At 36.0% G+C, this 27,772-nt stretch overlaps 1 protein-coding gene across 1 annotated transcript; it reads right to left on the reverse strand.

Moving 5' to 3' along the window:
* Position 1: 1 nt before the first annotated feature.
* LOC143247613 (protein obstructor-E-like) lies at positions 2 to 27,772 on the reverse strand. The gene is made up of 5 exons (XM_076495949.1): positions 27,623 to 27,772; positions 21,228 to 21,668; positions 7,074 to 7,262; positions 5,177 to 5,378; positions 2 to 1,324 (listed from the first exon to the last, which is right to left on the reverse strand). Exons 1-5 carry the CDS (start codon positions 27,660 to 27,662, stop codon positions 1,264 to 1,266), a joined length of 933 nt encoding a protein of 310 aa, XP_076352064.1. The 5' UTR covers positions 27,663 to 27,772; the 3' UTR covers positions 2 to 1,263.

Here is a 27,772-nt window from a genome sequence, read left to right on the forward strand (position 1 = left end):
CTTAAACTAGAAAACTTTATTCATTATTTACAGATGGCTTGCGAACATCCGAACACATCTCATGAAGCGGATAAACCAGTTGAAATAAATGTAAAGAAACAATAGACAATACATAAACCCTTTTAAAATCGCAGATAGAAGTTACTAATTTGAAATCATGATATCACTCACGTGCCAGTCTCGTGTGAAATAATTAATACTGTTATAAAAAAAACTCGTAACAGAAAAAACTTCTGTTAAGGCAACAGGCTTTATATAGAAAGGTAATTAATGGTGACGTATACTTGATGTGGTTACGATGTATGCTTATTACATCGGTTGTTGAAACGTGTTTATGGAAGGTCGTTTTTATTGACCTTTATTTAATGTTATGATGTATGTTTAATACATCAATGTTTGGAACACTTAGTGATTAAATTTACAAGTTAAGCAATACATACAGTTTGGAAACAAAATGGAGAAACACCAAATAAGGAAATTGTACGTTTTGTGCCTCGCGTGAGCTATAAAACTTAAAATAGCCGTTTCAGATTTAGTCTTCTAATTTATAAATGTGATTGTTGAAACTAAATTATTAAAATATCTTGTCCTTAATTTTTTTTAGAAATGAGAGCAGTGCCTAGTTACTAATCAAAAGAACCTTCATTTGAAACTCAAGGTTCTAAAGAAACTAAACAATTGATCTTTCTTCATCGTGGTAGCTTCGTACTGGCCCGATATTGTAGAGCAAAGGTCAAGAACAAAAACGATGATATATTGGGTTGAGGAATAATTCGTGAGCGTTTTTTCAAGTTAACAAATATATTCATAAATGAAACGCTTTCGCAAAATATTTCATGTCATTTGGTAGATAATTTTTTGCTCTAATAGATGGTGTGTTTGATTTTCATATGTCTTTAATTTTTGCTTTCATTTTCAGCTCATTAAATGGAATGTCAAGTGGACAAAATCGAGCATTTTCGACACCATCTGCTTTTCGCATTTAATTTCTGGCAATTTCGTTTAAAACAATGCATCCTATATACCTAGGTATTACATGAAATAAAGTATCATAATAAATGTTTTGGGTGTAATGTGTTCATGCATTGAAGTATTGTATAGTCTTGCATGTAATGCTTGAATGAAATTATTTAAAAACGCTCAAGAATTATTCCTCAACCTAATATTTATTTCATTTTATACATTGTGGTCTAAAAATATGTTAATTAGTTTATTTAACAGGCGAGTGGTATTTTTTATTTTATTTGTTGATACGGCAAATCTTTAACTTTGAAGTTCATCCAATTTTTCATCTTCGATATCAAGTTCTGCATAGTACTTCTCACTGGAAATAAAGAAAAATATATATAACTATACAAATAAATGGGGGCGCTGGAAGAAATTAAAAACTTCCTTTATTACATTCGTAAAGCAGGGAGAAACTTTCGTATCGAATGGAGGGTCAGACATTAACTTTTTACTAACTATAAAGCGTAAAAGTTAGAATTCTTAATTTTTAAAAATATATGTTTCACGATTTGATAACTGTAGATTGTTGCTGACCAATAAAAGCCCTGGAATTTAAGAACAGGTTGCATTATCGAAGACTTTTGTACATTTTTATTTGTAAAAATAACGTTCGAAGATAGCGCTCTTCGTAGGATTGTAAAGTTTGGAACAAAAGCGCAGTTCAGAATTTACGTATTGTTACGTGCGTGGCCCGGCATAGCCAAGCGTGTTAAGGCGTGCGACTCGTAATCTGAGAGTCGCGGGTTCGCATCCCCGTCGCGCCAAACATGCTCGCCCTTTCAGCCGTGGGGGCGTTATAAAAATACAATAGAATTACATAATGGGTTTCGAATTTCCGTTACTCCAAAGGTTCTCGCCCTTGCAGTCGTGGGGGGTGTTATAACGTACAGTCAATCCCACTATTCGTTGGTAAAGAGTAACCCAAGAGTTGGCGGTTGGTAATGATGATTAGCTACCATCCCTCTAGTCTTACACTGCAAAAGTAGGGACGGCTATCGCAGAAAGCCCTCGAGTATCTTTGTGCGAAATTAAAAAAAAAAAACCAAAAACAATGTTATGTTCGCCATTTTGAACTTTTAAGTTACAAATTTAGCCTTCAATAATTTGTGACAAAGAGACGACTTTGTTAGAAAACTAGCAGAAAACGGCGGAACCGTCGTAGTTTAGCGTAAGAATTGGTATACAACTGAAACTTTAACACAACAACAGTCCCTCGATGGGACAGAGGCAAGGCGACGAACTTATAATTCTAAAATTCAGGATTCAATTCCAGTGTAACTTTGTTCTAAAACAAACAATATTCTTCTGTTTCCTACTTTAACAATCTAGTAACATCTTAATATTAGTAATAAATGATCTTATAATACCAAATTGTAGTTATTTTTGTTTAATTGGATACCCAACGTTTCGTTTCACAGCTTTTTCAGGAATGTTTCACTGAAACAGTTTCAACAGCTGAGGACATGATCAATGCTAACCTATTATCCACTACAACCAAGAATCTCGTAATTTAGCCTAGAAACCCCAGTTTCTGTCTGCTCCCCACATTATGCAAACACATCTGGATAGACAAAATTTGTACACATTCAACCTACACTAAAACATATATAAGACCAAATACCAGTTACTGACCCTACAACAGGCGATATTTATAGGATTTTTATTCAAACTTTGAATGGTAACTAATACATACAGATCTACAAGGTCACATTTGCTAACCTCTCTGCTGGACACACCGTAAATCATATAGTTAATCAACACAGTCAGTCGCCACACGCGTTATTAAATCTATAGACAGTTTATTGTATAATAACTGTGAAAGGTTCGATTATTTATACATTGGATAAATCGGCCTCTGACTGGGTGATCAGAAAACGTAAACATATAAACCGTGTTAAAAATGCAAAACCAAGATAAACTTATAGGTAAACATTTTTATCAACAAAAAATATACAGTTGAGGACTTTGGATCCTGTAACCTATTTCAGCAAGTATTCACAAAAAGATAAAGCGTCAAAGAATAAAGTTAATCAACAGAACTATATGGTTGTTACAATATTCCGCCCCCAAGTGGCATAGTGCGGACTTGCAACGCTAGAAATTCATTGTGTAGCTTTGGGCTTAACTACAGACAAACCTTACAGAATTCTTCTTTTTCCGTAACTTTAATTTGTATTTTTGTTATTTATTTCTTTATTCGTTTAATTTTTTATGACTTGTGCAATATCTATTTTTTAAATAAAACTGTAACTCAACGTTCAAAATGCTGGCCATGCAATTTTCAAATTCTGTGCATACGCTTTTGTTCTAAGCTTTACGATCTGTTTAAGAACATTAGCGCTGAAAGAAGTCTTCCAGAAATATATATATATATAAAAGCTGACGATTTTGTAATATATTATTTAATATCTGTCTTTGCCGCTAATGTAGTTAACTCTATTTACGTAGATGATTAGTAACGATGCATATGTAATACACAAATTAGCAAGGACCAGAGGCGTCGCTTGGCTAAAAACAAATCCAACAGTGGCAATACTTGAACGTCGAGTAATATTGATGGGGCATAATAAGAGACGTCGCTAGTTGTTGAAAGATTTGGGACTCGAACCCAAAGATACTGGGATTTACAGAGTGTTATTTTGATCAGTTTTGTATTCCAATTTCTTCAAGGCACCTGCTAGGGGCCCGGCACAGTCAGGTGGTTAAGGCACTCGACCCAAAATCTGAGGGTCGTGGGCTCGAATCCCCGTTGCAACAATCATGCTCGCCCCTTTCAGCCGTGAGGGCGTTATAATGTTACGATCAATCTCACTATTCGTTGGTAAAAGAATAGCCCAAGAGTTGGCGGTGGGTGGTGATGACTAGCTGCCGTCGCTATAGTGTTACTTTATTATGTTATGGACGGCTAGCGCAGATAGCCCTCGTGTAGCTTTGCGCGAAATTCAAATATAAACAACCTGCTGAGAATTTTGGGTACAGTTGTCAAATAGAATCTGAGCACGAGCCCCGCCTGGCGACACCTCCGAGAGTAATTCAGTATTAAAAATATTCAAATGAAGATATGAAAATGTCCGTACGATAGAAATGATTTCCATGTAATTATTTCTCATGAAACAAAGGAAGTCAATATAATAAGTAAAATTTCCTTTAGTATTAAAGATTTTTTATAAAAATGTGCTCTTACAATAATGAGTAAGAAGTTTAAAAAATAACCATTAAGATTTTCACCTGTATTACGGTAATATGACTTTGTTTAATTTGAAGCTATGTTAAAAAACGTTTGAAAGTTATAAAACCAATAGCATCATCGTTATCAGGTTGTGGAGAACATACCACATCACCATATGTTTTGAATTTCTCAGTCGTTCGCGTGAAAGTTTCAATTGTAGAATAAACCTAAGAATGGGTAAATTAGATTTTACTGCCATCTAGTGCATAGTAGAAGAGTTAATAAATTGTGAAATATGAATACGTAATAAACAGTACAATTTTTTGTTAACCTCGTCCCTCCAGAGGCAATGGTATTGCGATCGGGTCCAGGTGTCCGTCTCTGTTTCCGCACCGTATCTCGAAAACTAACAGACACATGTACAGGATTTTTTTTTTTTCACACAAGATGAAAAGTTACTATGTCTTCAATTGGCCTGGATCCGAAGATGTTGGATCACTTTAAAGCATTATTATTATATGGGGAGATAGGGCATTTTTGCTGCTTGGGGTTAATACCTCTCTGAAGTGTAACTGGATTTGTATCATATTTCACGTGCACGTTAAGGCTGACGTTCTCCGTCACATCACAAAAAAAAAAAAAAAAAATCTGGATCGTTGACCATTCTGGATCTGAGAAGGATTTTCTGAGGTTTTGAAGATGAAATTTGACCTTACCCAATATAAACACATGTAATCTGTAAAATGAGAGATGGGGACTACGTAGCTCTGCAATCTCTGATTTTGTTCTTGTTGGGTGAAAGAAATTTAAGATAAATTGTGTACACAAAATAGCAGGGAAATACTGGTTATAAAAATACCTTAACAAATACACGCAAAAATGTTTTTTTCACAATTGGAATTTTTTTTATCTTGAGCTATTTTTTATCTATCAGTTATTGGTATTAACACTGTAAAAAAAGTAATTTTGAAACAAATTAAACAGTAAGTAATGACTCACCATCCTATCACGTTTTCTGGTTTATCACATTGTAAGGTGCCTGCATTGAACACCGTTCCAATTTCGCATCCATAAGGTCGTGCAATACCGTCAATACAGATAAAGAAACTCCTGCAGTTTGTAGGATGAGCGTGGCGCGTGAATACTCCTGGCTGACTGGACACCTCCGCCGGATCAGGACAAACAAAACCTTCCGCCACTTCTGTTTAAAGAGTAAACCACTGTTATTATGCACATATCTTACAAAACGAAGTTTTAGAGAAGCTACGGTTGAAATGGAACAATTTTCCAGTTTTCTTGTAAGAACACTAAATGGAAAAGAAACATGAAAAGCTCCAACTTCCATCAGCAGCAAGAGACAGCAAGTCAGATATGTGGGCCCGAACCATAGAGTGCAACTGTATACGTGTTCCAATGACGGACGAAACTATATATATCCAGCGCGATTTTGTGGTTTTGTCTATCAGGTTGTGGCTCAGTTTCTATTATTATTTAAAAAAAAAAAAAAGTTATTTCGCATATAAATTCAGAGTATGCGTTAAAAGAGTAACAGACAAATCCCACTATTCCGTCTGTTAAGAGTTTGCAACTGATTATGTTGACTAGTTGCCTTCCTTTTAGTCTTTCACTTCAAACTTAAATATTACTAGCGCATAAAGCTTTTTTATGCCTTTTCGCGAAAATCAACAAAGCAAACAAACCTATCTTATCAATTGTACCAAGCACATGACACCACCTCAGCCTGCCCACCAGTGGCTCAGCGGTATGTCTGCGGACTTACAACGCTAAAAACCGGGTTTCGATACCTGTTGTGAGCAGAGCACAGATAGCCCATTGTGTAGCTTTGTGCTTAATTCAAAACAACAACAACCACCACCTCAGCCTCTTGGGAAATCCTACGTAATTTTTTATCACGGGCCACACGAGGTCAATTGGCGCTGTTGGTTCGAACCTTTATACAGACGTCAGATTTTTTTTTAAAGTTCACTTATCATATGAAAGACAGTATTTTGGAAAACAGTTTGGTTTGTAGATAATACAACGCGTTATTTCTAAAAGTAGTTTTTTATATGATACAACTCTGTATTTCAGAAAGTTGTTTCTTTAGATAATACAACGTTTTCTTTTAGAGAGTAGCTCTTCTTCTGTCTGATAGAACATATGCCTCCCAGTGGCACAGCAGCATGTCTGCGGACTCACAATGCTAACAACCGAGTTTCGATACCCGTGGTGGATAAAGCACAGACAGGCCATCCTGTAGCCATGTGCTTAATTATAAACAGACAAATTGATATAACATTGCATTATTAGCATAAGAATACCACTAAGACTGAAATTAACAACTGAGGAGGCAATGAGGATTTTCGAGGAGACCTGATCCACCACTTTCCCGCTTCAAACGGCGCCTTGTGAAGCTTAGATTTTGTTTTCATAAAAAGTTAAGCGAAGAGACTGACTCTAAAACAGGTAAATCACAAAATGCGTTATGACATACAAATTCATCACACTTGTGAAGTGGTGAGTTAATTAGCTATTCAACTCAGTTGATAAAGCAGTTGTCTGCCGGGTAGGAGGTCTGTGGTTCAATCCTGTTGGTGAGAGACGACAAAAAATAGCAAAACAGAATCACTACATTACTAATCTCTATGTGAGGTTGCGTTCCTGTGACATAATACCTATCACAGACATTGCCTTAATCTCTTAGCACGTGGTATTTCTAACCAAAAGGCTTGGGTGTAAATGTCAACGTCGTATTTCTCAATTTAATTTAATTTTTATTAAAGGTCACCAAAAAGTTACATCGTGCATGAATAGAAATACCTACAGAACTTCTACTGTAAAGTATTAATTGATGTCGATTTTAAAAACAATGACAATAAAAAACAAGATGTCCTACCTAGCTGATTGCAACGACTTACGAGATCAGCCCACACACACACCCTCTGTTCAATGTCGTAAGCCAGACCTGGTGGACACTCGAATCTAGAAGCTTCTCCATTCCAACAGGAATAAAATACTCGGCAGTTGGAGGAATCATCAAATAAGCCATACAGTCGTGGACAGTTAGGGGTGCTAATTGGTGGTTCTAGAAGACAAGAACAGGAACGTTTGAAAACATTCACTAGAGCACATAGTGCAGTTAATTCATCAAGTATGAGAGGCGAGCGTTTACTGACTGGTCTGCGACAGCGTAAAGTGAGGACCATTAAAGATAAATGGCTGAAAATTCCTGAACATTGAACTAAAATACTTATTTGAAACTTCATCGAGATATCGTTTCAACCTTAAAGGTGTCCCCCAGTAGTTTATCGGTAAGCTTTTGGGATTAAAACATTATAGCTCGGATTTCAATACCCATGGTGTAGCTTTGTGCTTAACCTGAGACAAACCTTTAAAGGTAGTGGCCCGGTATGAATATAAAGTTTAATTTCATTACAATAGCAGATCGTATGGTTGGCATTTTTCGTTGGATCTAAAAGTTATTGGGAGTTCATCTAAGATGGCCAGGTGGTTCATACACTTGACTCGCAATCTGAGAATCGCGAGTTCGAATCCTCGTCATACCAAACATGCTCGCTCTTTCACCCGTGGGGACGTTATAATGTTATGGTCAATGAGTAAAAGAGTTGGTAAAAGAATAGCCCAAAGGTTGGCGGTGGGTGGTGATGACTAGCTGCTTTCCCTCTAGTCTTACACTTATAAATTAGATATGGCTAGCGCAGATAGTTCTCGTGGAGCTTTGCTTCTGTCTTCTCCATAGTTCTTGGGAATACATATAAGATGGGTTGATCTTATCTTTCTCACCTAATTCTACACTCTCCACAGTTCTTAGGAATACATATAAGATGGGTTGATCTTATCTTTCTTACCTAATTCTCTCCTCTCCATAGTTCTTGGGAATACATATAAGATGGGTTGATCTTATCTTTCTCACCTAATTCTATCCTCTCCACAGTTCTTAGGAATACATATAAGATGGTTTGATCTTATCTTTCTTACCTAATTCTCTCCTCTCCATAGTTCTTGGGAATACATATAAGATGGGTTGATCTTATCTTTCTTACCTAATTATGTCCTCTCCACAGTTCTTGGGAATACATATAAGATGGATTGATCTTATCTTTCTCACCTAATTCTCTCCTCTCCACAGTTCTTGGGAATACATATAAGATGGTTTGATCTTATCTTTCTTACCTAATTCTCTCTTCTCCATAGTTCTTGGGAATACATACAAGATGGTTTGATCTTATCTTTCTTACCTTATTCTGTCCTTTCCACAGTTCTTGGGAATAAATATAAGATGGTTTGATCTTATATTTCTTACCTAATTCTATCCTCTCCACAGTTCTTGGGAATACATATAAGATGAGTTGATCTTATCTTTCTTACCTAATTCTCTCTTCTCCACAGTTCTTGGGAATACATACAAGATGGTTTGATCTTATCTTTCTTACCTTATTCTGTCCTTTCCACAGTTCTTGGGAATAAATATAAGATGGGTTGATCTTATCTTTCTTACCTAATTCTATCCTCTCCACAGTTCTTGGGAATACATATAAGATGGTTTGATCTTATATTTCTTACCTAATTCTCTCCTCTCCACAGTTCTTGGGAATACATATAAGATGGTTTGATCTTATATTTCTTACCTAATTCTCTCCTCTCCACAGTTCTTAGGAATACATATAAGATGGGTTGATCTTATCTTTCTTACCTAATTCTATCCTCTCCACAGTTCTTGGGAATACATATAAGATGGTTTGATCTTATATTTCTTACCTAATTCTCTCCTCTCCACAGTTCTTGGGAATACATATAAGATGGTTTGATCTTATCTTTCTCACCTAATTATGTCCTCTCCACAGTTCTTAGGAATACATATAAGATGGGTTGATCTTATCTTTCTTACCTAATTCTCTCCTCTCCATAGTTCTTGGGAATACATATAAGATGGGTTGATCTTATATTTCTTACCTAATTATGTTCTCTCCACAGTTCTTGGGAATACATATAAGATGGGTTGATCTTATCTTTCTCACCTAATTCTATCCTCTCCACAGTTCTTGGGAATACATATAAGATGGGTTGATCTTATATTTCTTACCTAATTCTCTCTTCTCCATAGTTCTTGGGAATACATATAAGATGGGTTGATCTTATCTTTCTTACCTAATTATGTCCTCTCCACAGTTCTTGGGAATACATATAAGATGGATTGATCTTATCTTTCTCACCTAATTCTCTCCTCTCCACAGTTCTTGGGAATACATATAAGATGGTTTGATCTTATCTTTCTTACCTAATTCTCTCTTCTCCATAGTTCTTGGGAATACATACAAGATGGTTTGATCTTATCTTTCTTACCTTATTCTGTCCTTTCCACAGTTCTTGGGAATAAATATAAGATGGTTTGATCTTATATTTCTTACCTAATTCTATCCTCTCCACAGTTCTTGGGAATACATATAAGATGAGTTGATCTTATCTTTCTTACCTAATTCTCTCTTCTCCACAGTTCTTCGGAATACATACAAGATGGTTTGATCTTATCTTTCTTACCTTATTCTGTCCTTTCCACAGTTCTTGGGAATACATATAAGATGGGTTGATCTTATCTTTCTCACCTAATTCTCTCCTCTCCACAGTTCTTGGGAATACATATAAGATGGGTTGATCTTATCTTTCTTACCTAATTCTATCCTCTCCACAGTTCTTGGGAATACATATAAGATGGGTTGATCTTATCTTTCTTACCTAATTCTCTCCTCTCCACAGTTCTTGGGAATACATATAAGATGGGTTGATCTTATCTTTCTTACCTAATTCTCTCCTCTCCACAGTTCTTGGGAATACATATAAGATGGGTTGATCTTATCTTTCTTACCTAATTCTCTCCTCTCCACAGTTCTTGGGAATACATATAAGATGGGTTGATCTTATCTTTCTTACCTAATTCTCTCCTCTCCACAGTTCTTGGGAATACATATAAGATGGGTTGATCTTATCTTTCTTACCTAATTCTCTCCTCTCCACAGTTCTTGGGAATACATATAAGATGGGTTGATCTTATCTTTCTTACCTAATTCTATCCTCTCCACAGTTCTTGGTAATACATATAAGATGGGTTGATCATATCTTTCTCACCTAATTCTATCCTCTCCATAGTTCTTGGGAATACATACAAGATGGGTTGATCTTATCTTTCTCACCTAATTATGTCCTCTCCACAGTTCTTGGGAATACATATAAGATGGTTTGATCTTATCTTTCTTACCTAATTCTCTCCTCTCCATAGTTCTTGGGAATACATATAAGATGGGTTGATCTTATCTTTCTTACCTAATTCTCTCCTCTCCATAGTTCTTGGGAATACATATAAGATGGGTTGATCTTATCTTTCTCACCTAATTATGTCCTCTCCACAGTTCTTGGGAATACATATAAGATGGTTTGATCTTATCTTTCTTACCTAATTCTCTCCTCTCCACAGTTCTTGGGAATACATATAAGATGGGTTGATCTTATCTTTCTCACCTAATTCTGTCCTCTCCACAGTTCTTGGGAATACATATAAGATGGGTTGATCTTATCTTTCTTACCTAATTCTATCCTCTCCACAGTTCTTGGGAATACATATAAGATGGGTTGATCTTATCTTTCTTACCTAATTCTCTCCTCTCCATAGTTCTTGGGAATACATATAAGATGGGTTGATCTTATCTTTCTCACCTAATTCTGTCCTCTCCACAGTTCTTGGGAATACATATAAGATGGGTTGATCTTATCTTTCTTACCTAATTCTCTCCTCTCCACAGTTCTTGGGAATACATATAAGATGGGTTGATCTTATCTTTCTCACCTAATTCTCTCCTCTCCACAGTTCTTGGGAATACATATAAGATGGGTTGATCTTATCTTTCTTACCTAATTCTATCCTCTCCACAGTTCTTGGGAATACATATAAGATGGGTTGATCTTATCTTTCTTACCTAATTCTCTCCTCTCCACAGTTCTTGGGAATACATATAAGATGGGTTGATCTTATCTTTCTTACCTAATTCTCTCCTCTCCACAGTTCTTGGGAATACATATAAGATGGGTTGATCTTATCTTTCTTACCTAATTCTCTCCTCTCCACAGTTCTTGGGAATACATATAAGATGGGTTGATCTTATCTTTCTTACCTAATTCTATCCTCTCCACAGTTCTTGGGAATACATATAAGATGGGTTGATCTTATCTTTCTTACCTAATTCTCTCCTCTCCACAGTTCTTGGGAATACATATAAGATGGGTTGATCTTATCTTTCTTACCTAATTCTATCCTCTCCACAGTTCTTGGGAATACATATAAGATGGGTTGATCTTATCTTTCTCACCTAATTCTCTCCTCTCCATAGTTCTTGGGAATACATATAAGATGGGTTGATCTTATCTTTCTTACCTAATTCTGTCCTCTCCACAGTTCTTGGGAATACATATAAGATGGGTTGATCTTATCTTTCTTACCTAATTCTCTCCTCTCCATAGTTCTTGGGAATACATATAAGATGGGTTGATCTTATCTTTCTTACCTAATTCTCTCCTCTCCATAGTTCTTGGGAATACATATAAGATGGGTTGATCTTATCTTTCTCACCTAATTCTGTCCTCTCCACAGTTCTTGGGAATACATATAAGATGGTTTGATCTTATCTTTCTTACCTAATTCTCTCCTCTCCACAGTTCTTGGGAATACATATAAGATGGGTTGATCTTATCTTTCTTACCTAATTCTGTCCTCTCCACAGTTCTTGGGAATACATATAAGATGGGTTGATCTTATCTTTCTTACCTAATTCTATCCTCTCCACAGTTCTTGGGAATACATATAAGATGGGTTGATCTTATCTTTCTTACCTAATTCTCTCCTCTCCATAGTTCTTGGGAATACATATAAGATGGGTTGATCTTATCTTTCTCACCTAATTCTCTCCTCTCCACAGTTCTTGGGAATACATATAAGATGGGTTGATCTTATCTTTCTTACCTAATTCTCTCCTCTCCACAGTTCTTGGGAATACATATAAGATGGGTTGATCTTATCTTTCTTACCTAATTCTATCCTCTCCACAGTTCTTGGGAATACATATAAGATGGGTTGATCTTATCTTTCTTACCTAATTCTCTCCTCTCCACAGTTCTTGGGAATACATATAAGATGGGTTGATCTTATCTTTCTCACCTAATTCTGTCCTCTCCACAGTTCTTGGGAATACATATAAGATGGTTTGATCTTATCTTTCTTACCTAATTCTCTCCTCTCCACAGTTCTTGGGAATACATATAAGATGGGTTGATCTTATCTTTCTCACCTAATTCTCTCCTCTCCACAGTTCTTGGGAATACATATAAGATGGGTTGATCTTATCTTTCTTACCTAATTCTCTCCTCTCCACAGTTCTTGGGAATACATATAAGATGGGTTGATCTTATCTTTCTTACCTAATTCTCTCCTCTCCACAGTTCTTGGGAATACATATAAGATGGGTTGATCTTATCTTTCTCACCTAATTCTGTCCTCTCCACAGTTCTTGGGAATACATATAAGATGGGTTGATCTTATCTTTCTCACCTAATTCTCTCCTCTCCACAGTTCTTGGGAATACATATAAGATGGGTTGATCTTATCTTTCTTACCTAATTCTCTCCTCTCCACAGTTCTTGGGAATACATATAAGATGGGTTGATCTTATCTTTCTTACCTAATTCTATCCTCTCCACAGTTCTTGGGAATACATATAAGATGGGTTGATCTTATCTTTCTTACCTAATTCTCTCCTCTCCACAGTTCTTGGGAATACATATAAGATGGGTTGATCTTATCTTTCTTACCTAATTCTGTCCTCTCCACAGTTCTTGGGAATACATATAAGATGGGTTGATCTTATCTTTCTCACCTAATTCTCTCCTCTCCACAGTTCTTGGGAATACATATAAGATGGGTTGATCTTATCTTTCTTACCTAATTCTCTCCTCTCCATAGTTCTTGGGAATACATATAAGATGGGTTGATCTTATCTTTCTTACCTAATTCTCTCCTCTCCACAGTTCTTGGGAATACATATAAGATGGGTTGATCTTATCTTTCTCACCTAATTCTGTCCTCTCCACAGTTCTTGGGAATACATATAAGATGGGTTGATCTTATCTTTCTTACCTAATTCTCTCTCTCTCCACAGTTCTTGGGAATACATATAAGATGGGTTGATCTTATATTTCTTACCTAATTCTCTCCTCTCCACAGTTCTTGGGAATACATATAAGATGGGTTGATCTTATCTTTCTCACCTAATTCTATCCTCTCCACAGTTCTTGGGAATACATATAAGATGGGTTGATCTTATCTTTCTTACCTAATTCTCTCCTCTCCACAGTTCTTGGGAATACATATAAGATGGGTTGATCTTATCTTTCTTACCTAATTCTCTCCTCTCCACAGTTCTTGGGAATACATATAAGATGGGTTGATCTTATCTTTCTCACCTAATTCTATCCTCTCCACAGTTCTTGGGAATACATATAAGATGGGTTGATCTTATCTTTCTCACCTAATTCTATCCTCTCCACAGTTCTTAGGAATACATATAAGATGGGTTGATCTTATCTTTCTTACCTAATTCTATCCTCTCCACAGTTCTTGGGAATACATATAAGATGGGTTGATCTTATCTTTCTTACCTAATTCTATCCTCTCCACAGTTCTTGGGAATACATATAAGATGGGTTGATCTTATCTTTCTCACCTAATTCTCTCCTCTCCACAGTTCTTGGGAATACATATAAGATGGTTTGATCTTATCTTTCTCACCTAATTCTGTCCTCTCCATAGTTCTTGGGAATACATATAAGATGGTTTGATCTTATCTTTCTTACCTAATTCTCTCCTCTCCACAGTTCTTGGGAATACATATAAGATGGGTTGATCTTATCTTTCTTACCTAATTCTCTCCTCTCCACAGTTCTTGGGAATACATATAAGATGGGTTGATCTTATCTTTCTTACCTAATTCTGTCCTCTCCACAGTTCTTGGGAATACATATAAGATGGGTTGATCTTATCTTTCTTACCTAATTCTCTCCTCTCCATAGTTCTTGGGAATACATATAAGATGGGTTGATCTTATCTTTCTTACCTAATTCTCTCCTCTCCATAGTTCTTGGGAATACATATAAGATGGGTTGATCTTATCTTTCTTACCTAATTCTCTCCTCTCCATAGTTCTTGGGAATACATATAAGATGGGTTGATCTTATCTTTCTTACCTAATTCTGTCCTCTCCACAGTTCTTGGGAATACATATAAGATGGGTTGATCTTATCTTTCTTACCTAATTCTGTCCTCTCCACAGTTCTTGGGAATACATATAAGATGGGTTGATCTTATCTTTCTTACCTAATTCTCTCCTCTCCATAGTTCTTGGGAATACATATAAGATGGGTTGATCTTATCTTTCTTACCTAATTCTCTCCTCTCCATAGTTCTTGGGAATACATATAAGATGGGTTGATCTTATCTTTCTTACCTAATTCTCTCCTCTCCATAGTTCTTGGGAATACATATAAGATGGGTTGATCTTATCTTTCTTACCTAATTCTCTCCTCTCCATAGTTCTTGGGAATACATATAAGATGGGTTGATCTTATCTTTCTTACCTAATTCTCTCCTCTCCACAGTTCTTGGGAATACATATAAGATGGGTTGATCTTATCTTTCTTACCTAATTCTATCCTCTCCACAGTTCTTGGGAATACATATAAGATGGTTTGATCTTATCTTTCTCACCTAATTCTATCCTCTCCATAGTTCTTGGGAATACATATAAGATGGGTTGATCTTATCTTTCTTACCTAATTCTCTCCTCTCCATAGTTCTTGGGAATACATATAAGATGGGTTGATCTTATATTTCTTACCTAATTCTATCCTCTCCACAGTTCTTAGGAATACATATAAGATGGGTTGATCTTATCTTTCTTACCAATTCTATCCTCTCCACAGTTCTTGGGAATACATATAAGATGAGTTGATCATATCTTTCTTACCTAATTCTCTCCTCTCCATAGTTCTTGGGAATACATATAAGATGGGTTGATCTTATCTTTCTTACCTAATTCTCTCCTCTCCATAGTTCTTGGGAATACATATAAGATGGGTTGATCTTATCTTTCTTACCTAATTCTCTCCTCTCCATAGTTCTTGGGAATACATATAAGATGGGTTGATCTTATCTTTCTTACCTAATTCTCTCCTCTCCATAGTTCTTGGGAATACATATAAGATGGGTTGATCTTATCTTTCTTACCTAATTCTCTCCTCTCCACAGTTCTTGGGAATACATATAAGATGGGTTGATCTTATCTTTCTTACCTAATTCTCTCCTCTCCATAGTTCTTGGGAATACATATAAGATGGGTTGATCTTATCTTTCTTACCTAATTCTCTCCTCTCCATAGTTCTTGGGAATACATATAAGATGGGTTGATCTTATCTTTCTTACCTAATTCTCTCCTCTCCATAGTTCTTGGGAATACATATAAGATGGGTTGATCTTATCTTTCTTACCTAATTCTCTCCTCTCCATAGTTCTTGGGAATACATATAAGATGGGTTGATCTTATCTTTCTTACCTAATATGTCCTCTCCACAGTTCTTGGGAATACATATAAGATGGGTTGATCTTATCTTTCTTACCTAATTCTCTCCTCTCCATAGTTCTTGGGAATACATATAAGATGGGTTGATCTTATCTTTCTTACCTAATTATGTCCTCTCCACAGTTCTTGGGAATACATATAAGATGGGTTGATCTTATCTTTCTTACCTAATTCTCTCCTCTCCATAGTTCTTGGGAATACATATAAGATGGGTTGATCTTATCTTTCTTACCTAATTCTCTCCTCTCCATAGTTCTTGGGAATACATATAAGATGGGTTGATCTTATCTTTCTTACCTAATTCTCTCCTCTCCATAGTTCTTGGGAATACATATAAGATGGGTTGATCTTATCTTTCTTACCTAATTCTCTCCTCTCCATAGTTCTTGGGAATACATATAAGATGGGTTGATCTTATCTTTCTTACCTAATTCTCTCCTCTCCATAGTTCTTGGGAATACATATAAGATGGGTTGATCTTATCTTTCTCACCTAATTCTATCCTCTCCACAGTTCTTAGGAATACATATAAGATGGGTTGATCTTATCTTTCTCACCTAATTCTATCCTCTCCACAGTTCTTGGGAATACATATAAGATGGGTTGATCTTATCTTTCTTACCTAATTCTCTCCTCTCCATAGTTCTTGGGAATAAATATAAGATGGTTTGATCTTATCTTTCTTACCAATTCTATCCTCTCCACAGTTCTTGGGAATACATATAAGATGGGTTGATCTTATCTTTCTTACCAATTCTATCCTCTCCACAGTTCTTGGGAATACATATAAGATGGGTTGATCTTATCTTTCTTACCAATTCTATCCTCTCCATAGTTCTTGGGAATACATATAAGATGGGTTGATCTTATCTTTCTTACCTAATTCTCTCCTCTCCACAGTTCTTAGGAATACATATAAGATGGGTTGATCTTATCTTTCTTACCTAATTCTTTCCTCTCCATAGTTCTTGGGAATACATATAAGATGGGTTGATCTTATCTTTCTTACCTAATTCTTTCCTCTCCACAGTTCTTGGGAATACATATAAGATGGGTTGATCTTATCTTTCTTACCTAATTCTTTCCTCTCCATAGTTCTTGGGAATACATATAAGATGGGTTGATCTTATCTTTCTTACCTAATTCTTTCCTCTCCACAGTTCTTGGGAATACATATAAGATGGGTTGATCTTATCTTTCTTACCTAATTCTTTCCTCTCCACAGTTCTTGGGAATACATATAAGATGGGTTGATCTTATCTTTCTTACCTAATTCTTTCCTCTCCACAGTTCTTGGGAATACATATAAGATGGGTTGATCTTATCTTTCTCACCTAATTCTCTCCTCTCCACAGTTCTTGGGAATACATATAAGATGGGTTGATCTTATCTTTCTTACCTAATTCTATCCTCTCCACAGTTCTTGGGAATACATATAAGATGGGTTGATCTTATCTTTCTTACCTAATTCTATCCTCTCCACAGTTCTTGGGAATACATATAAGATGGGTTGATCTTATCTTTCTTACCTAATTCTCTCCTCTCCATAGTTCTTGGGAATAAATATAAGATGGTTTGATCTTATCTTTCTTACCAATTCTATCCTCTCCACAGTTCTTGGGAATAAATATAAGATGGTTTGATCTTATCTTTCTTACCAATTCTATCCTCTCCACAGTTCTTGGGAATAAATATAAGATGGTTTGATCTTATCTTTCTTACCAATTCTATCCTCTCCACAGTTCTTAGGAATACATATAAGATGGGTTGATCTTATCTTTCTTACCAATTCTATCCTCTCCATAGTTCTTGGGAATACATATAAGATGGGTTGATCTTATCTTTCTTACCTAATTCTCTCCTCTCCATAGTTCTTGGGAATACATATAAGATGGGTTGATCTTATCTTTCTTACCTAATTCTCTCCTCTCCACAGTTCTTAGGAATACATATAAGATGGGTTGATCTTATCTTTCTTACCTAATTCTCTCCTCTCCATAGTTCTTGGGAATACATGTAAGATGGGTTGATCTTATCTTTCTCACTTAATTCTATCCTCTCCACAGTTCTTAGGAATACATATAAGATGGGTTGATCTTATCTTTCTCACCTAATTCTCTCCTCTCCATAGTTCTTGGGAATACATATAAGATGGGTTGATCTTATCTTTCTTACCTAATTCTACACTCTCCACAGTTCTTGGGAATACATATAAGATGGGTTGATCTTATCTTTCTTACCTAATTCTATCCTCTCCACAGTTCTTGGGAATACATATAAGATGGGTTGATCTTATCTTTCTTACCTAATTCTCTCCTCTCCATAGTTCTTGGGAATACATATAAGATGGGTTGATCTTATCTTTCTTACCTAATTCTCTCTTCTCCATAGTTCTTGGGAATACATATAAGATGGTTTGATCTTATCTTTCTTACCTAATTCTCTCTTCTCCATAGTTCTTGGGAATACATATAAGATGGTTTGATCTTATCTTTCTTACCTAATTCTCTCTTCTCCATAGTTCTAGGGAATACATATAAGATGGGTTGATCTTATCTTTCTTACCTAATTCTCTCCTCTCCACAGTTCTTAGGAATACATATAAGATGGGTTGATCTTATCTTTCTCACCTAATTCTATCCTCTCCACAGTTCTTGGGAATACATATAAGATGGGTTGATCATATCTTTCTCACCTAATTCTATCCTCTCCACAGTTCTTAGGAATACATATAAGATGGGTTGATCTTATCTTTCTCACCTAATTCTATCCTCTCCACAGTTCTTGGGAATACATATAAGATGGGTTGATCATATCTTTCTCATCTAATTCTATCCTCTCCACAGTTCTTAGGAATACATATAAGATGGGTTGATCTTATCTTTCTCACCTAATTCTCTCCTCTCCACAGTTCTTGGGAATACATATAAGATGGTTTGATCTTATCTTTCTCACCTAATTCTGTCCTCTCCATAGTTCTTGGGAATACATATAAGATGGTTTGATCTTATCTTTCTTACCTAATTCTCTCCTCTCCACAGTTCTTGGGAATACATATAAGATGGGTTGATCTTATCTTTCTTACCTAATTCTCTCCTCTCCACAGTTCTTGGAAATACATATAAGATGGGTTGATCTTATCTTTCTCACCTAATTCTGTCCTCTCCACAGTTCTTGGGAATACATATAAGATGGGTTGATCTTATCTTTCTTACCTAATTCTCTCCTCTCCATAGTTCTTGGGAATACATATAAGATGGTTTGATCTTATCTTTCTTACCTAATTCTCTCCTCTCCATAGTTCTTGGGAATACATATAAGATGGGTTGATCTTATATTTCTCACCTAATTCTCTCCTCTCCATAGTTCTTGGGAATACATATAAGATGGGTTGATCTTATCTTTCTTACCTAATTCTATCCTCTCCACAGTTCTTGGGAATACATATAAGATGAGTTGATCATATCTTTCTTACCTAATTATGTCCTCTCCACAGTTCTTGGGAATACATATAAGATGGGTTGATCTTATCTTTCTTACCTAATTCTCTCCTCTCCATAGTTCTTGGGAATACATATAAGATGGGTTGATCTTATCTTTCTTACCTAATTATGTCCTCTCCACAGTTCTTGGGAATACATATAAGATGGGTTGATCTTATCTTTCTTACCTAATTCTCTCCTCTCCATAGTTCTTGGGAATACATATAAGATGGGTTGATCTTATCTTTCTTACCTAATTATGTCCTCTCCACAGTTCTTGGGAATACATATAAGATGGGTTGATCTTATCTTTCTTACCTAATTCTCTCCTCTCCATAGTTCTTGGGAATACATATAAGATGGGTTGATCTTATCTTTCTTACCTAATTCTCTCCTCTCCATAGTTCTTGGGAATACATATAAGATGGGTTGATCTTATCTTTCTTACCTAATTCTCTCCTCTCCATAGTTCTTGGGAATACATATAAGATGGGTTGATCTTATCTTTCTTACCTAATTCTCTCTCTCCATAGTTCTTGGGAATACATATAAGATGGGTTGATCTTATCTTTCTTACCTAATTCTCTCCTCTCCATAGTTCTTGGGAATACATATAAGATGGGTTGATCTTATCTTTCTCACCTAATTCTATCCTCTCCACAGTTCTTAGGAATACATATAAGATGGGTTGATCATATCTTTCTCACCTAATTCTATCCTCTCCACAGTTCTTGAGAATACATATAAGATGAGTTGATCATATCTTTCTTACCTAATTCTCTCCTCTCCATAGTTCTTGGGAATAAATATAAGATGGTTTGATCTTATCTTTCTTACCAATTCTATCCTCTCCACAGTTCTTGGGAATACATATAAGATGGGTTGATCTTATCTTTCTTACCTAATTCTCTCCTCTCCACAGTTCTTGGGAATACATATAAGATGGGTTGATCTTATCTTTCTTACCAATTCTATCCTCTCCATAGTTCTTGGGAATACATATAAGATGGTTTGATCTTATCTTTCTTACCAATTCTATCCTCTCCACAGTTCTTGGGAATAAATATAAGATGGTTTGATCTTATCTTTCTTACCAATTCTATCCTCTCCACAGTTCTTAGGAATACATATAAGATGGGTTGATCTTATCTTTCTTACCAATTCTCTCCTCTCCATAGTTCTTGGGAATACATATAAGATGGGTTGATCTTATCTTTCTTACCTAATTCTCTCCTCTCCATAGTTCTTGGGAATACATATAAGATGGGTTGATCTTATCTTTCTTACCTAATTCTCTCCTCTCCATAGTTCTTGGGAATACATGTAAGATGGGTTGATCTTATCTTTCTCACTTAATACTATCCTCTCCACAGTTCTTAGGAATACATATAAGATGGGTTGATCTTATCTTTCTCACCTAATTCTCTCCTCTCCATAGTTCTTGGGAATACATATAAGATGGGTTGATCTTATCTTTCTTACCTAATTCTACACTCTCCACAGTTCTTGGGAATACATATAAGATGGGTTGATCTTATCTTTCTTACCTAATTCTATCCTCTCCACAGTTCTTGGGAATACATATAAGATGGGTTGATCTTATCTTTCTTACCTAATTCTCTCCTCTCCATAGTTCTTGGGAATAAATATAAGATGGGTTGATCTTATCTTTCTTACCTAATTATGTCCTCTCCACAGTTCTTGGGAATACATATAAGATGGTTTGATCTTATCTTTCTTACCTAATTCTCTCCTCTCCATAGTTTTTGGGAATACATATAAGATGGGTTGATCTTATCTTTCTTACCTAATTCTGTCCTCTCCACAGTTCTTGGGAATACATATAAAATGGTTTGATCTTATCTTTCTTACCTAATTCTCTCCTCTCCCCACAGTCTACACTGAAGGGGTAAGCACAGTTTTCTTGTAGTTTGTCAGAATCATCGAATACCAATCCATTTCCACACAGTTTCAGCGTAGATGTACCATTTTCACAAGCCCAGTATCGGTCACAGCTTCTACTGTGGGGGAAAAATCCAAAAGGCTCAGGACAGTTGAACACTTCGTTTGTTTCAATAATTGCTGGGGCACGATTTCTCTGACGATTAGGCCTCCGGGCGGGTTGAGAAGGCGAGAGAGCAGGTTGTGTCGGTCGAGAAGCTGGTGGTGGCTGGTATCGTGGTGGAGATTGTTCGGGAGCCTTAGGTGGCTGCGAGTTGACTGCTTGTCGGTTCGGCAGCTTGTCATCCTCATAGTCGTAATATTCATAATATTCATTGTCATTCTGAGAATCTGTTCTTACCTGGGCGTAAACTAGAAATGAAAACATAAATTAATCTGTGCTGGTGAAACAGAAGATATTGTTACAATTATACTTGTCATAAGAGATTAGTATTAGACCTATAATATTTTTAAACGTAACACTCTTTACTCAGTCCCGTAGAAATGTTGAAAAATTAAAATAGTGTATGATAACTGTATTCCAACTCTACTATATTCATCTTATCTATTGCCGACGACGCGTTTCGCTCAATCCAGAGCTCATCGAGTTGGCTGGAAAACAACAAACACAGTTGTGATCGACACGATATTTATATAAACCATTTGTTACAACAAAAGTTGTTTATACCAGAACGTATCGTTAACTCTCTTCTCGTGATTTGCACAGTGAACGTTTGGTTTGAAGGAAAAACAAAACAACAAGGGTCAGTACCCTCCAAACTAGTAAAAAGATCGACTTTTCATGGAGGATTTAGACAATCTCTCTTTCATTATTTCAGAAGTACAATATATGTATGCATTTAGTTCCGAAGTAAACGAGTGTGTAGTGTGTGTTTTTCTTATAGCAAAGCCACATAGAGCTATCTGATCTGTCCACCGAGGCGAATCGAACCCCTGATTTTAGAGTTGTACCTAAGTAAACGATTGAAAAATAGTGTATAAAAGAGGCTTGTTTGCATGTTTTGAATTTCACGCAAATCTACACGAGGGATATCTGCGCTAGCCGTCCCTACTTTGTCAGTGTGAGACCAGAGGAAAGACAGCTAGTCATTACCACCCACCGCCAACTGTGAACTGCTGTTTTACCGACGAATAGTGGGATTGACCGTAACTTTATAACGTCCTCACGGCTGAACGGGCGAGCATGCGACGGGAATTCGAACCCGCGACCCTCGGAATACAATGTCGGGTCTTCAGAGAAAACGTTTTAGAATAGCGTTGTGTATTTCATAAAAACTACAAAATAATCACTTTATAAGCACAGAAAATACAGCGTTTCTGTGTTTAAATATTAGGAAAACCATTAAAATTCTGGAATGCTTCCTAATATCTAGTTTTAAAATGCTTCAACATAATTCTTATTTGTGTTTAACGCAAAACCCTTATTTGGAACACAGCAGGAACAGATAGTGTTATGCAAATAAAACAGTTAACTTTCATTTTATCACATTTTCCAATTTTGTAGGTGATCCAGTAAAAAATAAAGTTTTTAGAGAAAGCATTACTAAAACCTCAAAATAACGTGTTGTATTAGGGGAAAGTTCGTTAAGAATGCTGGATTTTAAATCGACACCAAGGAAAATTAACTAGAATTTGGTCCGAGTTCATTTCCCCTTGAGGGCCACGTGGGTTAAGGCGTTCGACTCGTAACCAAAGCGAAGCAGGTTCGAATCCCTGTCGCACCAAACATGCTCGCCCTTTAGACCATGTGAGCGTTATAATGTTACGGTCAAACCCACTATTCGTTGGTAAAATAGTCCAAGAGCTGGAGGTGAGTGGCGATAACTAGCTGCCTTCCCTCTAGTCTTACACTGCAAAATTAAAGACGGCTAACGCAAATAGCCATCGAGCAGCTTTGTGCAAAATAAATAAAAAAAAAATCCCCTGGTGTCAATTTGTACGTATCAAACATTCATTGTGAACTATTTAACTAGAAGATAAATAAAGGTTTTCCCCAACACCCGTTTATATGTGTTCACAAAGCATTGTTTTTATTTTAGTGTTTTTTTTCAAGTTTACAACTGATTAAAATATAAAAAATATTTAATATGCGTTTACTATCTTCGCATTGGTTTTTTATTTCCTAATATATGGAGCAGAAGGGTTGATGAGGGGAATTACGAAAATAACACGTCGACTGAGCCTACAATTTATAGAGATAACTGCATAACTAGTAAAGTGTGACGTATGAACTCTTTTGCTGAAAAAAAAAATTATATTTTAAAAAGTCAAAAATAGCATAAACACAGTTGTAGCTGGCCTAATTATTGATGATACAATTCGCATAAATTGTGATTCCATATTTGAATTATTTTAGATTATTTGGTAAAAATAATACGAAGTCCAATCCACGCAACGATAACAAAGTAATTTCTTTCTTTCACTGGCACAGTTGTAGGCCTTATTTCATAAACAATGTTTCTGCTGCAGCTCCGAAAGTAACGTAGGCCTAACTTAAATATAAACTTAATTGGTAAACTTTTCTCGCTAGTCGAGCAATAACAAATACGCTAATTCACCGAATCACTGGTTAATTGGTGCAATAACACTATCTTACTCAGTAAGTGAAAGCAAACTGATTAAGTCATTAACTGAATTATTTGATAATTAACGAAGTCACTTTGTCATTTTTATATCATTATTCGTTTTTTACCAACTACACCAATCCTTTATATGTTGCATTATCATGTCTTAATGACATGCTCCCTCTAGTAAACAAATATCAAAATTAAAATATAACATGTAACAATAGCCAAAAACCATAAATGGTCTCATAGTTTGGATACAATAAACTATTATTATTCTTGCAACAAAAAGCAATGAATCATTCTTTGTTATTGTAACAATAGTAAAAAACATAAATGGTCTCGTTGTTTGGACCATTCTTTGTTGTGATTTAAACTGCACCACCAAAGATACACTCGATCTAAAACGTTTTAACTTATAAAGGTTTCTAAAATTAAAAAAAAAAGAGTTATAGTCCAAGCATAAGATGAAGGAATCCCACTCGACCTCCTTCACGAAAGCCTGTATGTTTTAAAAGCCAAAGGGCGTTCATTGAATACCTGTTGTCCAAGAGACGTTGCGTGAGTTGAGACGTATCTGAACAATACTTGTCTTGATTAAATAAACTGGAAATTGTCGACACAAACAAAGAAGAGTACAAGCTTATTATTGTACCTCACAGAAATCTTGCTACGAATCCTTATTTCAAATCTACACTGTTAATAACAGTAAGAAATACCACGATGTTGAAAACGGAAACTTCCCAACACTAATTAATTTAATCGTTAGTAAAAGTCGTTAAAATTCGTCCAGACTATCTCCTTTGCTTTTTCACAACTTAAACCAAGTGAAAAAAATAAAAACACTTTTTAATGTCAGTGCTTTCACTAATACCAGATATTGTTAAATTACATATAGTAGTCCCCAGCTGGTACAAAGGTAAGTCTATTGATTTACAACGCTAAAAACAGGGGTTCGATTCCCCTCTGTGGACTCAGCAGATAGTCCAGAGTAGCTTTGCTATAAGAAAAACGCACATATACATAGCCCGGCATGGCCAAGCGCGTAAGGCGTGCGACTCGTAATCCGAAGGTCGCGGGTTCGCATCCCTATCGCGCCAAACATGCTCGCCCTCCCAGCCGTGGGGGCTTTATAATGTGACGGTCAATCCCACTATTCGTTGGTAAAAGAGTAGCCCAAGAGTTGGCGGTGGGTGGTGATGACTAGCTGCCTTCCCTCTAGTCTTACACTGGTAAATTAGGGACGGCTAGCACAGATAGCCCTGGGTAGCTTTGTGCGAAATTCCAAAAAAACAAAACAAACAAACACACATACCTGTAATGCAAGTTTGTCAACCTAAGTCAACGGCATCTAATAAAACAATTCAGTATATCAGTGATATTCAGTAACACAGCTGATATAAGAACCTTGTCTAAAGTATCTTCAACTAAGGCCCGGTATGGCCAGGTGGTTAAGGCACTCGCCTCGTAATCTGAGGGTCGCGAGTTCGAATCCCCGTCCTACCAAAGATACTCGCCCTTTCAGCTGTGAGGGCGATATAATGTGACGATAAATACCACTATTCGTTCGTAAAAGAGTAGGCCAAGAGTGGGTGGTGATGTCTAGCTGCCTTCCCTCTAGTCTTACACTGCTAAGTTAGGGACGGCTAGTGCAGACAGCCCTCATGTAGCTTTGCGCAAAATTCAAAAACAAACAAATCTTCAACTAACTGACCTAAGAATCTTGTTTAAAGTATCTTCAACCAACAGATCCTAGAACATCGTCTAAAGTATGTTAAACTAAATGATTGTATACTCAATAATTTACAAAACATTGTAGAAGGTACTAGGTTTAAAAACATTGAATGGCGTGGTTAACGATATAACCAGGATATGTCCATTTGTTTATCGCTAAACAGAAAGCTAAGCAATATGATATGTATGCTCCGATCGATTCTTGAATTTCAGCGTTACAAACCCTCAGTTTTCTACTGACCCACAGGGGAGGTGGACGTATAACCATTTCCTTGTACACAGTAACAGAAATCCTTTTGCCTCTAAGAACGTAGTTCTTCAGTGATCTCCCTGAAGAAGCTCAGCTAAAATGCAATAACCGGTCCGATGACCTACATATAATAACCTTAATCAGGACTAGGAAATGATGTTAACTGCTGCATTCTGGGCCAGCTCAGGGCTCGAGGAAATGAACAGTTTCCAGGTTAGGATATGCTAATTATAAGATCAGGTCATATAGTTGAAAAATATATATGTAAAAACGATTCATTTGGGTTGAGAAATGTTTTTACGTCTACGTAAAATAAAAAATTCTCAACCCAAACGAACCGTTTTTACATATATATTTTTCTCTACAAGTGGGTTTTCTCGACATCAGTGATTATTAGGTCATATAGTTGGTTTGGCATATATTCTATTACCTGTAATAGAGGTCTTTCACTCTCCGTTCCAACAGAGGTGGAATTATTTAGTTTATGTGTCGTTTATATGTCACTTTAAATTTAAATGTCAGACCGCTAAAGAACATCGAATTCATTTCTATTCTATATTATAGATCTATCTGGCATATTTTTTAAAGCTTAAGCATATTTTATCTGAACAATATAATTATAAACACGTCAGGAGAAGCGCGCGCACACACATACACATTTATATACATGTGTGGGTCTGAAAATTAATTTTAATCGAGTATATAATAAATATACATATTTTTCCCCTGTTAACTGAGCGATAAGTTTCAGGGTTTAATTCGTCAATATTCGAACTTTAATCCCTCTAGTGGGCAAATGCACAGAATAGCTCAGTGTGTAGCTTTATGTTGATTCTTAGTGTCAACAGCGGAAGTAAAATAAATCATATTCCAGTTTGTTAGATTTTATCTTTGTAACCTTTCAAACAGGTCAACAAGGTTGCGGGTACGAATCCCTGTTTCACCAAACGTGTTCGCCCTTTCAGCCATGGGGACGTTGCAAAGTACCGGCCGATCCCACTATTCGTTGTTAAAAGAGTAGCCCAATTGCTGGCGGTGGGTGGTGATGACTAGCTGCCTTCCCTCTCGTCTTACACTACTAAATTATGGACGACTAGCTCAGATAGCACTCGTGTAGCATTGCTCGAAATTCAAAACTAACTAACTGGTCAACATGATTTTGAACGTCAGGATTAGCATAGATGTAAAGTCAGTTCCTTCTTGTTTATTTCGATTTTAATTCCAACTACGTTTATCAATTGGCATTTATATTTAAGAGGACTAATGTATTAAAGTGTTACATTCAAAACAATAATCTTATATATTAATATTGCAAATAGTAGGTGTTTTATAAAACGACTAGCGCTGATTTGTTACCAGAATATTCTTAATTAACTATTAGATTTCATATGAAGTGGAGCGGTAAGGCAGCGACACCTACATCAATAACATCACTGTGAACTATATTGGTAAAACGACGTTTAACAAAGCGAGAAATATACCGATAACATTTATACATAAAATATATACTATTAAATTTTGACAAAAGAAACAATTACTTAGGAAATAGGTTTATTATTATAATTCTTTCCCTAGGAAATGTGACAAGATATTTATAATAAAATATGTTCATTACGGTTAGGTCCGAATTAAATATAAAATATTTTATACGTTATTTAAACGTGTTTTAAACTCAATTTAAAATTAATGCACCAATAAAATTTCACTTATAATGTTTATGTAATTTTAGCATAAATAAAAGAAAGTATTTCTCTCACCAGCACCAACAAGAAAAACACAAATCAGCCAACTTTGCATGGTTTAATCTATGAGTTATCTGACGTATCTTATATAGCACAATATGTGAGTAACAATAATGCACTTCCAACAATACTCCACTGGTTAAATACCGAACGCGCGTCTTACGG

This window comes from Tachypleus tridentatus, chromosome 3 (genome assembly GCF_004210375.1).
Source record: "Tachypleus tridentatus isolate NWPU-2018 chromosome 3, ASM421037v1, whole genome shotgun sequence".
Taxonomy (NCBI): Eukaryota; Metazoa; Arthropoda; class Merostomata; order Xiphosura; family Limulidae; genus Tachypleus; species Tachypleus tridentatus.

What these genes read in the sequence shown, in the direction of transcription:
- LOC143247613 (XM_076495949.1), bottom strand. Translation starts at nt 27,662, where the DNA reads ATGCAAAGTTGGCTGATTTGTGTTTTTCTTGTTGGTGCTG. An exon ending in TGTTTTTCTTGTTGGTGCTG is followed by an intron (nt 21,669 to 27,622) that starts GTGAGAGAAATA and finishes TTTCATTTCTAG; the next exon opens with TTTACGCCCAGGTAAGAACA. An exon ending in AAGTCGTTGCAATCAGCTAG is followed by an intron (nt 5,379 to 7,073) that starts GTAGGACATCTT and finishes CTCTTTAAACAG; the next exon opens with AAGTGGCGGAAGGTTTTGTT.